The 18,411-nt window shown below is 38.0% G+C and overlaps 1 protein-coding gene and 1 long non-coding RNA gene across 2 annotated transcripts; both read right to left on the reverse strand.

The window, feature by feature from the left end:
- Window positions 1–16: 16 nt before the first annotated feature.
- On the reverse strand, window positions 17–15,190 carry LOC127620894 (outer dense fiber protein 2-like). The gene is made up of 18 exons (XM_052094235.1): window positions 14,715–15,190; window positions 14,511–14,612; window positions 14,217–14,396; window positions 12,912–13,099; window positions 12,675–12,804; window positions 12,397–12,528; window positions 12,181–12,255; window positions 10,584–10,655; window positions 10,267–10,383; window positions 9,857–10,042; window positions 6,833–6,942; window positions 4,549–4,684; window positions 3,955–4,065; window positions 3,607–3,870; window positions 1,962–2,062; window positions 1,652–1,814; window positions 362–487; window positions 17–189 (listed from the first exon to the last, which is right to left on the reverse strand). The coding sequence occupies exons 1-18, from the start codon at window positions 14,826–14,828 to the stop codon at window positions 25–27; spliced, it is 2,472 nt and encodes an 823-aa protein (XP_051950195.1). The 5' UTR covers window positions 14,829–15,190; the 3' UTR covers window positions 17–24.
- Window positions 15,191–16,472: 1,282 nt separating this feature from the next.
- LOC127621447 (uncharacterized) lies at window positions 16,473–17,980 on the reverse strand. Its single transcript, XR_007967858.1, has 3 exons — window positions 17,695–17,980; window positions 17,210–17,498; window positions 16,473–17,099 (listed from the first exon to the last, which is right to left on the reverse strand). It is a non-coding gene; the product is annotated as an uncharacterized LOC127621447 (long non-coding RNA).
- Window positions 17,981–18,411: the final 431 nt, after the last annotated feature.

Consider the following 18,411-nt stretch of genomic DNA (forward strand, 5'->3'; position numbering starts at 1 on the left):
TCATTTATGATTCTCAGACACACTTTAGATATGGATGTTCAGTGAACTTGTTATTGCGGAGTCTCCAAATACATTGGTGTATGAGGCCTTAAGGTAGTGAACATAGTTCTTCAAGCTGAAATTGGTGCTGTTCATCTGCTCTAACTGGTTCTTCATATCTTGAAGTTTGCACTGAAATCGCTTCTCCATCTAAGAAAAAAAAAACAATCATAAGCTCTTTGCCACAACACTGACAACTTTTCTACAGGATTTTACTGGATCGATAGTGTAATCCTAACTATTTTCAGAATATTTCCTTGTGACACTTTAGTGTCGTGTAATGGGATGTTTTAGAGGTCACAGTCTTTCCGAGACTACTCACATCATCTTTGCTGCGGCGTAGCTGACCCAGCTCATTTTTAGCCAGGCTCAGCTTGGTCTCTAACTCCAGCTTTTTGGACTGAGCTGACCGTTCTTTGGACAACATCCGCTCTAGGCTCTGGTCCATCTGTGAACAAACAAGCTAAGTTTGACATCAATTGTAACTTAGTATAAAGTACAGGGTTCCTGTCAGGGAATAGCAAAATTGGGAATTTCCAGGGCTGGATTTATTTATTTATTTTTCTAAAAGTGGTGTCATGAGGAATAAAATATTCCTTCATGTATATGTGGTCATTCTATAAATAAAATGCAAATTTCAGAACTCAACTGAATCAAGATGCAACCCATCTGCATTATTTTTTTATTGTTGGTTTATGCAAGTATGCACTAGATGGATGTCTTGACACCTTTCCGGCGATGTGCGCATCAGTGCAGGGTGATACTGTATGTGTGTGCATCTTGTTTCACAATGCTTTGGACTACGTATATGCGTATATGGTTTTTTTTTTCGCTCGTATCAGCGTGGATTGCTTGTGGACCAGTCATAATATGATTCAAGCATTGAAAAGGAGCAGTTAATAACCCTTGGATCAAATCGCAAAACGACTGTTTGAATGTTTATGGTGCTGATGTGTTTGAGTGAACAGTTTAAGCTATTCGGATGCAATGTGTTGGATGTGCGTTATTTAAACCCTCAAATTTAGTTTTACTTTTATAATATTGTGGAGCTTTTTTATTCTGACTTGACTTTCAAATATGGCTGTATTTTAGGGGCTGCATGATGTTAGCCAATCATAACAGTGGCCGTTTACGTTGAAGTTTAAAGGAGATGCTGAGGCCAAAACCAATTTTTTTTCTGGCAGAGGGCCAGAGACAGGGTGGATGATCATATTACTAAATTATGACCATTTTGTTGAGAGAAAAGAAAAAACATTATTAGTGGACCTCAGAGAAGATAAAATAATGAGAACGAGTATATCATGACCCATTTTTAAATATTTTATTTCTTTGTGAAGTCTACTAGAGTGAAATCTATTATTTAAAAAGATTGGTACCTGACATACAAATTGAAATCCAAGCTAGGTCTCTATAAAATGACATTCAGTTATTATAAAGGTCATAGAAAAATCATGGAAATTCATTTGGCCAAAAAGTGTGGGAACCCTGCAAGTAAGAGTCAAACAAGTCACTAGAATATTCCACAAACCTGTACTAAATTCCTAGTATGTAAAGGAGCTTACTAAAGCCCAAAGTACAAAAAAACAAAACATGCAACAGAAATAGTCAGGACCTGTCTCTGGGCCTCCTCCCTAGCCTGCTCTGCTTGTTTGAAATGGGAGTCACACTCTTGCGTCTTCTCCTCGAGACGCAGCTGTATGTTGTGGATTGTCTCTTCACGCTTGGCAATAAGCTGAAGCAGATCCCTGTTCTGAGTGCTCACCTCTTCCAACTTCCTGCATGATATAGAAAAGTGACATGGTTGAAATACTGCCAAGGAACTAAGGGAAAGAATTGCTGTGATTTGTTGTATGTAGTAGGTGTCTTTTTCATAGTAAACTGCAGAGTTTCCATATTAATAATACAGTGGATGTGCTCCAGACCTTTCCATGTTCTCCACAGTGTGTTTCAGCTGAGTGTTTTCTTCAAGCAAAAACAAGTTCTTCTCTTGGACTGTCTCTATCTGACAACTCTGCTGCTCCATCTAAATACAAATAAATGACACATAATAAATAATAATAAAACAGCCTGATTTCATTCTATTATTTGTGGTGTAACATGTAAGACATTAAACGCATGAATCTTTTAGCAGATGCACATAGACACATTTATATTTTTATCTTTCTATTCCATGAAATGGACCAAATGTTCCTCCCTCTAATGCCACCTAGGGCTCGATTATTTTGGTCAATACTGAGATCATACTGATTATTTAACATGATTACTCGTGGATTTATTAACTTTTTTATTATTATTGTCTTTTTAACAGTGGATTTCCTTGAACTTGAAATGTAAACTGCACTGGGTAGGGGAGGAGACTATTGTCACATGATAATTATTTTATGTTACGTATGGTAGTCAAAAAAAGAAAAGACTTCATCGCCATCATTAACAGCAGGGATGTTCACACTTCTATAGAATGAGATCAACATTTTAATGTTATTGCAGCAAGATTTACATGTACAATAAAGGCTATACATTCTCACGATACCAAAATTTCAGGAGTCGGTAGAGAAATGTGACGATTCTCAATACCAGCTTTAAAACCACAACAAATAATAACACTAACTACTTATTGTTAATTATGGAAGAATGGTTTCAAGTTCTTAAGTATTCAAGACTAGTAAACGGTCAGTAATAAAATAACAGTAAAAAAAACAGCAATGAATAGAAATAGATTAAAAATAAAGAAAATTCAATGCTTTTTTTAACTGCTTTAAAAGCAGTTTCAAGTATTCAAATAAACATTCAGAATGAAATGCAACATTACTACTGGTCTTTACTGTATGATTATAATAGATTTAATACATTTTAAAAGCTACTAAAGTTACCCAGTCAACTGCAGTGAGTGTTTTCTTATGTTCTTGTTAAGATTGTTTGATTATTATAATGACACACTAGACAGCAGCAGATCTATTAGCTTTTCTTTATGATAAGACGCAGTGAACGTGACATATATTATGATTCACTACGTTGTAAGCCATCACGTTACATTCTAGCTGCATCAAATGCACGCGAGAGACAAGTGTCCCTGCAGTAGAGTGAGCATCAGCCGGGAGACGATTCAATCTCTCCCCCAGTCACTTCAGGCAACCCGTAGGACAAGGCGCTGACCGCACAGAGAAATGCCAGTTTCTGAGTTTATTTTCATAACCGGCTTCCTTATTATTTGAACTTTAATAAAGGATGCTTTAAAGACATAACATCGGGGTGTTTCATTGGCACAATAATCGTTTTATATCGAATATCTTGTTTTCATAATTGTTGGAAGCCGAAATCATAGTTCAAAATAAAACGTGATTAATCGCCCAGCCCTAATACCACCTGTAAACGACTAGCAAATAGATTCTTGGCTGTAATGTAAAAACAGCCTACTGGCTATTTAAAATGAAAAGGGACAAGTCCTTCATCATGACCTCCCCAAATATTCTGTTTCAATAGAAAATATATCAACACAGGACAAAAACATTGCACTCATCAACAATTCCATGGGGTCTTTAATGCACATGTGGTCTCAGTAAACTTTACCTTGATCCTGAGTTCAGAATGAGTGCTGTTCTGCTCTGCATTTCTCCTATCCTGGATGTGCATGTTCTCTCTGGCCTCCCTGAGCTGCTCCTCAGAGCATTTCAGAGCATCTTGCAGCATCTCCAGCTCCTTTAGCCTGACCTGGAGCTGCTTGCGGCCCTGTTCCACCTCTCTCTCCACCTCTGCACGGTCACTCCGTGCCGCCTCCTCTGCCAGCTCCAGCCTTAATGAATATTCCTCAGACTCCAGGCGTGTCTTTTGCAGCTGCAAGCATTTTGAGAGGTTAATGTACTGAACCTGAATGAAGACAGATTTTCATGAGCTGGAAGGACAGTATGTTGAACGCACCTGGCTCTTGTAACCCTCTACCAGACTCTCAAAGTCTTTGAGAGAGATCTTCAGCTGTTTCACCTCAGACTGAAACAAAGACAATCTGTCTTCTGTAGTTGACAGAGTAGTCTAATAGAGGAGACATGCCAAATAAACCATAAAAATTAATAGTTGAACACTCCTCATGTGAAGTGCATGGGACACTTGACTTACTACTGATTCCAACAGAATTTAATGTTAGCATGTTGCCAAGCTATCATCTCTTATAAGCATAAAGATATATAAAACACACACATGTTGGGAAAATAGTCAATTTTGAATTAGATCAAACTCGCAACGCACCCTGGGATTGCCTTCTCCACAAAGCAAACCTGCGATGCTGCCATAGATTTTGGCCAAAAGAAGGTATCTTATGTCCTGTAGCGAATTGCGCACATGATGTGGACTTTCAGTCTCTTACAGGTAAATATACTTCCACCCTTTTAGAGTGCAGGTTGGAAGACTGACTATGATGCAGATAAAACTGACTAGTTTTGGAACAGTGTAGATTTTGAATCATTTTGTGTGAAATACAAAATCTTGACAGATATCACAACATAATATAATTATTGCCTTGAGTCTCTGGTTCTCCAGTTTGGTTGATGTGGTCTCTGAGGTGAGGGAGTGCAGACGGCTGAGAAGCCCCTCTCTCTCAGCACAGGACTTCTCCTCACAACTGTGCAGCTGATTAGTCAACTCACTGAGCCGGCTGCAATGAGAATAGACCATACCATCATCATGATACTGCATAGGGGTCCATTAGAGTTCCATTAAAGGGATAGTTTACCCAAAAATTTGAATTATCTAATCATTTACTCACCCTCATGCCATCCCAGATGTGCATGACTTAACTTTCTTCTGCTGAACACAAACGATTCTTAAAATAATATTTCAGCTCAGTAGAAGTTACAGTATGTTCAGAAGCGATGTGATAGGTGTGGGTGAAAAACAGATACATTTTTAGTCTGTTTTAACTATAAATTATCCTCCCTGCCCAGTAGGTGGCAATATGCACAAATAATGCAAATCAACAAAAACAAAGCCCTGCCCTAAGCACAATGCAAAGAGGTCAGACACAAAAAAGTCACAACGTTTACACCAGCTGAAGTGGGTAGCAAGCTGGGGTTCACCCAGTCCTTTGAACTGAAGCCCAGAGCTCTAACCACTGCACCCCACAATTGACAAGTCTTACTGACGTCAAAGATGCAATCATGTTTGAGAGTATACAACTATTTCTGAGAAAGTAATTTTTTTTATTATTATTGGAGCAGGAATTATGCTATAAAGTACAGTCTGCATTGTAGTAAGCACAATATGAAGACTCGAAGAGAAACAGAAATACAAATTTTAAAACCGCTCTTTCCTAGACTCAAACTCACAACCTTTTGATTTGTGTTCCAATGCAATAACCGCTTGGCCATTCAGTTGACACAGCTCAAAAGTTCCAAGCCAGAGATCAGCAGATTATATATAGATTTTGACCACTATGTGGTGCTATCTCCAAACAGTCTACGTACCCTCAGGACATGATGTCAAAGACCTCTTCAAATTTTCATTAAAATCAAACAAAGCATTTTAAATATACATTACTTTTTCATAAAATTCGAAATGCCGGAGAGGTTACATGGCTGATGTTGGAATAATTGTAATCCTCATGACCCAAGGAATCCAAAGACACCAAACTCATAATTTTAGGACAAACGTTTCAAAAGTTACATGCAAAATTTGCCAATTTTGAATTTTTTTTACCCATATGTGGCGCTGTCACCAAACATTACATGTTACTGGTCCTGATGAAGCATTCCAAATATTGCCTCACTAGGGCAAAGGGTTGCCGAGATACCACCTCAAATGCATTTTCAGGTTGTCCTTGTTAAATTCTTATTGGCATCATTTCTGAATGGTAGAACAAATACAAATTATTTCTGGTCAGTTCTATGCAGCTCAGTCTGGAGATTATTTAGAGCCATCGTTTGAATAAATCGGACAAAGCTTGAAAGGTAAACATCATAATAAAATATGGCGGCCTCTGTAATGATCAGAGTTTTAATGTGTGGGTGCATTTGAATCATCAGGATGAGAGTAATCGGACAAAAAAAGAATTGTGTCTAGAACAAACGGTTCAAAAGAAAAGTTAATTTTTGAACTGGTGGTGGTGCTATAGAGTATGCTATACAAATTTGGTATAGTGGCCATTTATGCCCACCCCTATCAGTGTGCCAAATTTCATCATTTTCCTATGTATGGTTCATAGGGCTGCCATAGACTCCCAGCCATAATAATAATAATACTACTGGATACAATAGGGGCTAGCCCCTTCGGGACTTGGCCCCTAAAGAATGTGAAATTGGAGATTGATAGTAAAAAAAGACCTAAATATTTATGTTTCTCAACCACACCTATCATATCGCTTCTGAAGACATGGATTTAACCACTGGTGTCTTATGGATTACTTTTATGGTGCCTTTATGTCCTTTGGAGCTTAAAGTTGGTCACCATTCACTTGCATTGTGAGGACCATCAGAGCTGAGATATTCTTCTAAAAATCGTTGTTTGTGTTCAGCAGAAGAAAGTCAAAATTATGAGAAAACTTTCATTTTTGGGTGAACTATCCCTTTAAATAAAACAATTAAGCTTTTTTACTTTAATATGATTGTCAGTCATTAATATTTTAAAAGCAGGACTTTTTATTAACAGAGGAATTGAGGGAAAAATAAGTAGAAAGAGAATTTGTCAACAGTACAGGCCCCACTGCAATAAATTAGTCAGAACCAGTCCATAATTCACATTAAAATAATAAATTATAGACCAAGACTAGTCTGAGCTTAAAGCAAATGGATAAAAGTGAGTCACTGACTTGTTTAATGTGGTGATCTCCAGCTCGAGTTTGCTCTTCTCTTTGTTCTGTTTGGAGTAACGCTGCCTAAGCTCTTCAGCAGAAGAGAGCGCCTCTGCTAACAGAGTCCCCTGAGAGGATGACACAAAAACATCAAAAATATTTCACACTGCACATACAGGCAAACATAAAAATAAAAATCACCTCTTCAGATTAATTACACTGACGAAAGGTGCCATGGTATTACCACATTATTTGGGCAGAGTACCATGGTAGTCCAATGTTTTAAGTACTAAATATAGAGTAAAAACTATAAATGGTGATCACTGATCATTCAGATTCACTACATTTACAGCTTAATTTAATTTAATTTAATTTAATTTAATTTAATTAATTTAATTTAATTTAATTTGACCAATTGTCACACATTATACATACATTTCTGCATATACATGGTGAAATTATTTATTTTTCACATATCCCAGCTAAGCTGGGGTCAGAGTGCAGGGTCAGCCATGATACGAGCCCCTGGAGCAGATAGGTTCAAGGGCCTTGCTCAAGGGCCCAACAGTGGTGTCTTGGTGGTGTTGGGGCTTGAACCCACGACCTTCTGATCAGTAACCCAGAGCCTTAACCGCTGAGCCACCACTGCCCCTTAAGTCAGACGTTTACATACACCTTAACCAAATACATTTTTAACTCAGTTTTATTGTTTTAATTCAATTACTGACATTTAATCGTAGAAAACATTTCATGTCATAGGTCATTTAGGATCACTACTTTATTTTAAGAATGTGAAATGTCAGAATAATAGTAGAGAGAATAATTTATTGCAGCTCTTATTTTTTTCATCACATTCCCAGTGGGTCAGAAGTTTACATACTACTTTTGTTAGTATTTGGTAGTATGTTCTTTAAATTGTTTAACTTAGGTCAAACGGTTTGGGTAGCCTTCCACAAGCTTCTCACAATAAGTTGCTGGAATTTTGGCCCATTCTTCCAGACAGAACTCGTGTCAGGTTTGTAGGCCTCCTTGCCAGCACACACTTTTTTCAACTTCAGTCAAAGTTTTTGTTGGAAAGCAGCAGCTTGCTTTGTGGGGTCCTGCCATGAACTCCATGGCTGTTTAATGTTTTCCGTATAGTAGAGTCATGCCAATGGACGCTGATGCAACCCCAAACCACCAGAGGTCGCTCTCACAAGAGTACTAGGACTTGGATGTCACTTGATATTTGCCAGTATAAAGGAAGTTAATTCAGTTTAGTGATGTGAGATATAGTTTGTATACTCTCATGCTCGCCTTTTCTGTTTGTTTGGATCTGTGGTTCTGGACTCTTTACCGTCTAACTCTATATGCTTTTGGATTTTGCCCTGTAATGTTTCACCTCCTACTTTGTTGGATTCTAATAAACCATCTGCACATGGATCCTCTGACTGAAGCACACAAGTAGACTCGTGAACCGAGATGTTAACCAGTTCCAATGATTACTTCATGTCTTTACCTATTTGAGCATTCTGTGGTGTGCCCTTTGAGTCATTTGGCTGGACAGCCACATTTAGGGAGAGTAGCTACATTACTAAATCATCTCCATTTATAGAAAATGTGTCTAACTGTAGACAGATGAATATCTAAGCTCCTCAAGATAACTTTGTAACCCTTTCCAGCTTTATGCAAAGCAACAATTCTTGATCATAGGTCTTCTAAAATATATTTTTTGCAAGGCGTGGCAGATGTTTTTGTGAATAGCAAACTCAAAATACTTGATGTGCATTTAAGTCAAAGTAGCTTTATCGGATTGAGGTCAGAGCTTTGTGATGGCCACTCCAATACCTTGACTTTGTGGTTCTTAAGCCATTTTGCCACAATTTTGGAGATATGCTTGAGGTCACTGTCCATATGGAAGAACCATTTGCGACCGAGCTTTAACTTCCTGGCTGATGTCTTGATATTTTGCTTCAGTGTATTCACAAAATTTTCCTTCCTCATGATGCCATTTATTTTGTGAAGTGCACCAGTCCCTCCTGCAGCAAAGCACCATGATGCTGCCACCCCCATGCTTCACGGTTGGGATGGTGTTTTTCGGCTTGCAAGCCTCACCCTTTTTCCTCCAAACATAACGATGGTAATTATGGCCAAACAGTTACATTTTTGTTTAATTAGACCAGAGGACATTTTTCCAAAAAGTAAGATGCACTTGCAAACTGTAGTCCGGCTTTTTATGGCAGTTTTGGAGCAGTGGCTTCTTCCTAGCTGAGCAGCCTTTCAGTTTATTTCAATATAAGACTCCTTTTAATGTGGATGTAGATACTTGTCAACCTATTTCCTCCAGCATCTTCACAAGGTCCTTTGCTATAGCTCTTGGATTGATTTGCACTTTTTGCACCAAACTACATTCATCTCTAGGAGACAGAATGCGTCTCCTTCCTGAGCAGAATCTTTTTTTTTTTTTGAGGTCTTGACTGATTTCTTTCAATTTTCCCATTATGTCAAGTAAAGAGGCAAGGAGTTTGAAGGTAGGCCTTAAAATACATCCACAGGTACACCTCCAATTCAGTACACCTCCTTTCAGAAGCAAAATTTCTAAAGGCTTGACATCATTTTCTGGAATTTTTCAAGCTACTTAAAGGCACAGTTAACTTGTGTATTAAAGTGTATGTAAACTTCTGACCCACTGAAATTGTGATATAGGTAATTAAAAGTGAAACTATCTGTCTGTAAAGAATTGTTGGAACAATTACTTGTGTCATGCACAAAGTAGATGTGCTAAACGACTTGCCAAAACTATAGTTTTCTAATTTTAAATATGTAGAGTGGTTAAAAAATTTATGAATTCAACCCAAGCGTATGTAAACTTCTGACTTCAACTGTATATCAAAGTTCCATGATATTACTATTTGATACTATAACCGTACAAAGGTGCCGTCACAGTATTTCTTGGTAAGAAATATTTTTCCAATTAGTGCCTCATAATTCAAAGAAATCTAGGTATCCATAACCAGAGAACAGAAGAGCATCTAGTAAATTTGGCCTCTTGCACTTCCATACCTTCTCCAGGAGTTGTGTAGAGAGCTGGGCTGCTGTATTCACGCTTTGCTCAGCACGTTTTCTCTGGTCCTCCAAGACCTGTTTGTGGATGTCTCTGTCCCCTTCACAGTGCTGCTTCAACTCTCTCATCTGCTCCAGCAGACCCTGAACCTCCACCTGCTGTTGCTGCACCGTGCTCTCCAGCCTCTGAGCCATAGCACAGGAGAACAACTTATTTTCATGTTTTGTTTGGTTTTATATTACGGCAGGTAGTACTCTGGGCCTCATGATTTGTGATACCCATCTCTGTATGACATACCACAACAATGATTTAAATGAAAACCTTAAATCTTGGAAAAAGATAGAGCTTTAAGATTTTACAGTTTGTAAAAGCTAATTACAGTTTGGCTAGACATGCAATATCAGCTTACTTGGATCTGAGCCTCCAGCTGGTTATTTTCAGCCTCTTTCTTATGCAGCTGGATCTGCAGACGACTACGGGTGGATTCAAGAACCTTGGAAAGCTCTCCGTTACCTCTCAGATGGTCCTGAGGCAACAAAGTTAGCACTCATCACAAAACACCTTTTTGAAAAAAACTCCTGAATATAAGGCTAGCATCAACAATGTTGCAAATTTACTAAACACGAATACACTATTAAGAGAAAAATAGAAGTAACATGCTGTGGACATTTTTTATGCAAGTTAATATAAAAGTAAAGAGAATTGGGAAGTGGAAATCATTATTACCTTTTCTGTTTCCAAATTGTTCGCTAGCTGATTGGCCTCCCTTTCCTTGTTGTTGAGTTTAGTCTCAAGTTTCTAAAAGGGAATGTGAGAATAACTAATAATCCTATTAAAGGGATAGTTCACCCAAAAATTTAAATTCTCTCTTCATTTACTCACTTTCATGCCATCCCAGATGTGTATGACTTTCTTTCTTCTACATAAAAAGTTTTTTTAGAAGAATATTTTAGCTCTGTAGGTCCATACAATGCAATTGAATGGTGACCAGAACTTTCAAGCTCGAGAAATATCAATATTTTACAGTAATTATATAATTAATATTTAAGTAATTTTTTACTATAAATCTCCACTTTCAGCTTCTGAAAAGTTTAAGTTGAGATTTATAATATAAAAGGATTTCATGATGAGAAATGGAAACGAGAAATCGTTTCAGAAGACATTTATTAAACCACTGGAGTTGTATGGATTACTTCTATGCTGCCTTTATATGATGTTTGGAGTTTCAAAGGTCTTTGTGTTCTGTTGAAGAAACTCATACACATCTGGAATGGCATGAGGGTGAGTAAATAATGAGAATTAAAATTTTTTGGGTGAATTGTCCCTTTATCAAGGAATTTCTGACCATGACTAAAACTAAAATCTCTGCATTCAAGCATTATGCAACATCCCTATATGCATATTAAGCTTTGCTCACAATACACAGATGTAGGTATACTATAGAGGTAGACAGATGTATCTGTTTTACATATTAATTGGTGCCGATACTTACTTTATGGAACTATAACAAAATCCATACCGATTGTTTTGTAAAAAATATATTATTATTATTTCTCCAAATTCCTCTGTGTCTGGTGCTGGAGAATTATACAGTTAGAACATCTTGGTATTAAAGTATAAAAGCAGCCTCTAAAGGTGAAATAAAAAAACAATCACTGATCCCTCATGGGGATTTGCTGAATCTAAATCTTTCATCATTGACAATTTTCACCCATATTTTTTTCCTCACTTCAATTTACTTTTTATTTTGATTAGAGAACCAATTTTTCAAAATTGAAGCAAGGGCATGCAAAGATAAATGTGAAAAATGTGAGCCCCGTCAGCACATATAATGTGTCTCCAACTTCATATGTTGTGGATAATAATTAACCTTATTCCTCATTAAACCTCATCTGATGAAATATCTATTCACGAAACCCTTCATCTGTTGAAATATATAGGCTATAAAAAGCTTAATTTGGTATATACTTACACATAGAGCATTGTAAAAGAGGCAAGTCTCAATAGTTTCAAAATAAGAGACACCTGTGTATTTCGGTCGACCTCTAGGATACTATTTACAATTATACATCAATTAAATTCCAAACCAATATACTAACAAATTATGGATATACACAGGGCCACAGCAAGGGATTCTGGGCCCTCTGACTGTATATTGCCTGGGCCCATTTAATATAAAACAATACAGTTTAAAATTTGTTGTGGGCCACCTTGGACCAGTGGGCCTGTAGAATCGTTACCACCTTTCACCCCATTAGCTACAGCCCCGGATATACACAATTATAATCAAGCACACAAAAAATGTAGGTGTTAGATTACAAACCCTTTTTTTAGCCTCAGAATCAGCTAGTTTCCTCAATAGTATCTCCCTCTCATCAGACCTCCGTAGCGCATCTGTCTATGGCACAAATAATGGACAAAACAAAACATTATTCATAAAAACACATTGGTCTATAGCATATACACAATACTGCAGGACTAATATCTAAAATAAAAGATGACAAACAAAGTCAGTATGTGTGCAGTAACTGTTTTGTACCTCCTGTCCATGCTGCACTCTCAGAAGTCGTCGGAGAGTGCGGTTTGTCTCTTCAAAGGTGCCAAACTTCTGTTCTAGTAGCTCATGTTGCCGACCCAGCTGATCAGAATAAGTCTTTGACTGTTTTTTGTCCTAAACACATTTTTTTACCCATGCAATAAGATTTCAGGGGTTTACAGGTATTTCAGTCCTTTTCAAAAGGATCTAGCCATAAATATCAAGCCAGTTACTGACATGAGCTATATAAAAAAAATTGCACAGTTTTGCCATCTTTCTACCTTCCTAAGTTTGCCCATGGTTTCCCTGAGATCCGCCACTTGTTTGACTGCAGCTTGGCCATCTATCTCAGCCTCCACCAGTTTCCTAAGCAGAGTTTCTATCTCCTGGTGTGGAGGTTCTGTTTCTGACCTGTCAACATAGAGAACATTTAAAAGACGTTCAATATAATTTACTTCAGAGCAGTCCACTGTCCAAAAGCTAATGTGACAAATAAACCTGGAAGTATAATACTGTACCTTAATTTACCAGGCTCGCCATGTGCCCCATCCACAGTGCTCCGGAGATCAGAATTCTCATGCTTTGACCTTCTCAAGTCCTTATTGCCTTCCTCTAGTTTTTCATCATGTTGGTCAATCAAACAGTGACAGGCACTCAACTGCTGTGACTGGTGCTTCAACTGGTCCTCTGTTTGACGTAACTTTACCTATAGAGTGTCCATGAAGAGCCTTTTATCATTTAAAGGGGTCAGGTCATGAGGAATCAAATTTTTATATTTTGACATATAAGAGGTCAGTCTACTATAACAACATACTGTATATTTCAGAACTCAAAACGTAATCCCCAATTAAATAAAAGCATTTATTGAAATCAAGCTGCAAAAATGCCTCATTCTCTACTTCCGTGACTTCCATACATTACTAGGGGCTCATTAATTCATGATTGCTTCTACAGCGAAAAAACATCAATGCCTACTTTACATCATAACATGCTTGACCCCACCCACTGGTGCTCTGTTCGAACGCAGAGAGCATGACAGTTTGGCCTAACTACTCCTGAACACCAAAGGGGACCCATCTGCACTATTTTGATTTGTGATTCTTTCAATGTGCATTTCAGTGCAGGATGATAATAGAAACTCTGTGTGTGTGCATCTAGTTCACATCGTGCTTTGGACTATGAATATGTGTCATGTGGATGTCTTCAGTGTATTTTAGCATGGATTGTATGGTTTTTTGGCTCATATCAGTGTGAATGGCTTCTGAACCAGTCTAAAAATGATTCAGCATTGCAAAGAAACAGTTATTGAAGGATAGGACACTTGGACCCAATCGCAAAACAGTAAATAAACAATTCCATTCATAAATATTTCAAATGTCATGACTATTTAATATATTCAGATGCAATGTGTTAGATGTGCATAATGTGTATACTCTAAAATTTAGCATAGTATTATTGCGGAGCTTGTTCATTCTCTTCTGATTGAGACTCAAATTTGGCTGTATTTGAGGATCTGCACGATGTTAGCCAATCATAACAGTAGGCATTTACACTGAAGTTTTAAGGAAGCACTTAAGCCAAAACCAAGCATTTCAGACAGAGAGCCAGGGTGGAAAATTATCATATATTATTAAATTATGATTAAAATAACATTGGACCCCAGGGAAGATAATAAAACTATTTTAAAACAAAAAAACAAAAGAGCATTTCATGAACTTTTTAAAACCCACCATGTCACTAACTTCAACATTAAATACTTAGTCAAACCATGAGTGAATTCTGGGCAGACAATCTAATTAGTCTTAATAATTTGCCATCCATACCTCACTTCTTATAAAGTCAACCTCTGACATAAGATTTTCAATCTGACGCTCATATTTGGGTATGTTGGCAATTACTCCTCTTGCATCATCCTCTTCACTGGACAAATCAGTGAGCCTCAGAGGAGGCGAGGAATGGTCAGTGGCCGGTCCCGGTATGATCTCCAAACAGCGTGTCGCCCCCTGATGATACATTTGGTCAAACAAATCCAATTATTCAGAGTTATAATTACTCACTTAGAGCTGTTTTAGTTGTTGTATGTGCTGGGAAATAATAGTGAATAAGACTAAGCAAACCTCCCACTTGTGTTCCTTTCGTCTAGATACCTTTCCAGGTGGAACCCAGGGAGCTCGCACCTTCACACTGGCAGTGGATCGTAAATGGCTCCCTTTTCCTTGCTGAAGAAAGGTTTGTGAATGAGTCATTTCAGGACATTTTAGGACAAAGTAAATCCAATAATGTAGATGTAGACTGGAATAACAGAGGGCCTGAAGACTGACCTGGCTGGGTGGCACTGCTGGACATTTTTGTGAACTTTTCTTCAGGTGAACATGTACAGATGTTGAGTCAGGGACATGAACATGGACGGGTGGAGAGGACGACCGTGTTTTCATCCCTTCGATTCAATGGGACTGTACCTGGAGTCTTTATTTGATTTGTTTAAGGAGTCCGACAAAATTCACAAGCAGCAGTGTGTCATAAACTTGTAGGATTTTTTAATAGGTGTGTTAGGATTCATATAGATAGATAGACAGACAGACAGACAGACAGAAGGACTAGTTTTCCTCAGTCACGTCTATGCCTGTTCTCTTAATCCTTTGTTCACGCTTTTGATAATTTAAACGTCCAGTTCATGTCAATTGATTCGAAGTGCATTGACAAATTTCTTTATGTACTTTTAAAAACTATTAATTTTATGCGAATAAAATGTAGCCACTAACCTCAAAACAGCGTTGCGTCCCCTGTGAAATGATGTTTGCAAGTTACACCCGGTAGACTCTCGCATGGACAACAATAGCCTCCAATCAGAGACGCGTCTGACGACGTAAGTCCCGCCTCCAAACGTCTATATCGTATATCATTGGCTGATTCGAAACTTCAGCGAAAAATATTTCAGAATCGTGTTTAACGACCAGTTAAATTAAGCGTATTCTGTTTCTAAGGTAACGACGCGTTGTTATGTTCAGGATGATCTTGCACCTCCCTCAGGTTCGAAATATATATCAAAATAAATCTCCATCAGGTTCGCTGGTACTTCTTTTTTTATTATAAATACAATATACGAAAAGGAAGAATCAGCGTTCAAACCGTGTGTGATGATGTGATCTTGAATTTATTAGAAACTGAAAATAGTTTTGTTCATATAAAGATTTTTCCATATAGAGATTGCTAAGACATGTGACCAACTCATCAAAACGCAAATAATTATGGGTATGTTTGGCCAGTTTACATGGGCTGGCATCGCATAGCAGGCTAGTGTTCTGGCATGAAAATAATAAAAAGCGTGAAAAACAGACTATAAACCTACAAAATGCAGCGGTCTAAAGAAAACATTGTGGGACCATACCGCCTAAAACTAAATCCTAATGCAAAGACGAGGTATGACGAGAAAATAAAGGGAATCAAAGGACTGTATCCTTAGGAGCATAGTGACTGGTCAGGGGATGTCAACCTGTTGCCCAACTTTCAGCACCCATATATATATATATACAACTATATGATATTAAATGTTAGTGCATACACACACAAAGTTTTCAGTAAGCTTCAAGTCGCTGCAGCAGGCCCAGGTCTTCTACAGATGGATGGGTCCAGGACCTGGAGATTGTAAAAGTGGGGCAGAAAACTCGTCTGTTCAACGGTATGCTAATGTTTTAAGCACGTCACTCCTCACGCGGGCGCGATCGAACAGTGGAAACATAAAAACATACTGCGTCATTTTGTTCATAGGAGGACATCATTCAAACTGCAAAGTGTTTACTTATATTTGTGTCCAGTCAAAGAAGAGTTATGGCAATGTGATGCTTGCACATGTCTGTGACTTATCACCCACAACCTACCTCATACATTTCCAGTTGTCTTTTCTATGGACTCTTTATAAATGTCTTCATCTAAATGTATTATGTTAAATATGTAAAGAAACTGAAATTAAGTTGGTTGTTACTACTATTTAAGTTATGTAATTGTGTTTGCAACAAAATAACACTGATTTTGCACAATTCTTCCTTAATACAGATAAAGGAGGCAGAATTTCATTCAGTCTTTGTGTATTTTATTTACAGAGATGGCTAAAAATCATTACATGTGAGAAGTGACATTACAAAATCTTTTGAAAAAAATCAACAACAACATATTTACATATTAGATGTGAGCATGGTGTATAATTCTAACATGACAGCTTCACAACAATACTTGGACACATATTGGTCAAAGCACAGCACACAACCACAATTTTATCCAGCAAAGTCTTATCCTCCCCCTCACAAGGCACCACAAATCCCAGGCGTATTGTGTCATTTAATATGTTAAACTTAGAGTGCATACACCCTATCACTCGCTCCACGTGGATCCTGACATGAGCTAACTTCCTGGTCTGTTCCACATCTTTTGTAGCACCCTTTCACAAGGGCAACACTTTCTTTAATATCAAATCCACGGTCCGCTAACACTAGGTCTACAGGCAAGAGCTTCTGAAGAAAGCCACAGTTCTCGGTGTTCTGCTTATCACTGGCACGCTGGTCTCTGGTCTACTTGCGTCTGTTACCAATATTTACCTAGGAACAAATGTGCTGCTTCATTCAACTCAGTCTCATGACCGGTGTGAACTGTGCCCGGCGATGGGGGTGGATTCATGGGACCTTCCATCTCAGTTGCAGGTGTAGTGTTGTCTGACAGTAACAATAAAAATAAATTGTGTCATATCACAACCTTTATTCCAAAGTAATCCAGATTAGATATACACAGGGGGCAACATATATTGTATTCTTTTAATATTTACCTGGTATAAAGGTGCTGCATTATCCATTATCCTCAGCCTCAGGACCAGTGTGGTCAGTGCTTGGCGATGGAGGTTGATTTATGTGAGCTTCCAACTCAGCCTCAGGACCAGTGTTGTCAGTGCCTAGCGATGGGGGTTGCTTGCTGTTGTTGTAACCTCATCGCTCTTCTCCTAAAACGCTTGAACCGGTCTGTGTTCGTAGCTTTGACCTCAGTATGGCCGAGGTACAGAGAAGGGGCCCAGACAGGATCACACTCCAACACAGTCGCCAAATAAATTGTTATGTAGCCTAGATATACAACATTTAAAACTGATTAACGTTATGCTTTTGTACATTGGTAACTTAAGCTAATTTTCTAGCCATTTCATGCTAGTTAACAGTTAACATTGGCTTAACGTCAAATCTAATGGTCTGGTTAAATCAAACAAAACACGCTGGTTATTTGCTCACAAAATAACATTTACAGAGAGTAATTGTAACTTACCTTTGTGAAAATGCTTTGAACACACAATCATGTGTGGTGGAGTGTTATCGTAGGTAATCTTGGGCCTCCTTACTGCTGCTATCCATGCCATTCGTCACCTTTTTGTCACCTCTGAAACATGGCTTGTACTATTATTTTTCCACGCTGGAAAACGATAGAAGGATTTTCCGTTCTTAAGCTTTATGCCACTTCTATCGTGAGAACGACTATTGCAGTTTATAACACAGCAGGTAGACGGCACCTTGAACACTGCGTTCTTCCCTCCATGCAATCAAGTCTGGCGCCTTCTGTTTGTGCCGCGGATTCCCAAAATGCTTTGCGTTCACCACTGGTAAAACGTCACGATGACGTCACATTAGCGATCTCTATTGGTAGAATATATTTTGACTCACTTTACCAGTATGACTTTAAACAACACGAGTTTTAATGAGAATTACCATTCAGAATAATGGGAATTATAAAAGTAAAATGCCCAGACACATTATGGTAATAGCAATGTACTTAAAACGTTTGATTAAACCAGGGGTTTCATGATATGTATGCTTTTAAAACCACTGAAAACTAAATCAGAAAGAAATATCTGATGCTTTGGAAACTATAATGTATGTATGACTTGTTTTCTATTATTTAATTGTCAAAATGTTTCATACAATGGCCAAACTGCTCTGACATGTATCCATTACACTTATTTGTTTTTGGAATACTTGAAATCTAAAA

Source organism: Xyrauchen texanus, chromosome 27, assembly GCF_025860055.1.
Source record: "Xyrauchen texanus isolate HMW12.3.18 chromosome 27, RBS_HiC_50CHRs, whole genome shotgun sequence".
Lineage (NCBI taxonomy): Eukaryota > Metazoa > Chordata > Actinopteri > Cypriniformes > Catostomidae > Xyrauchen > Xyrauchen texanus.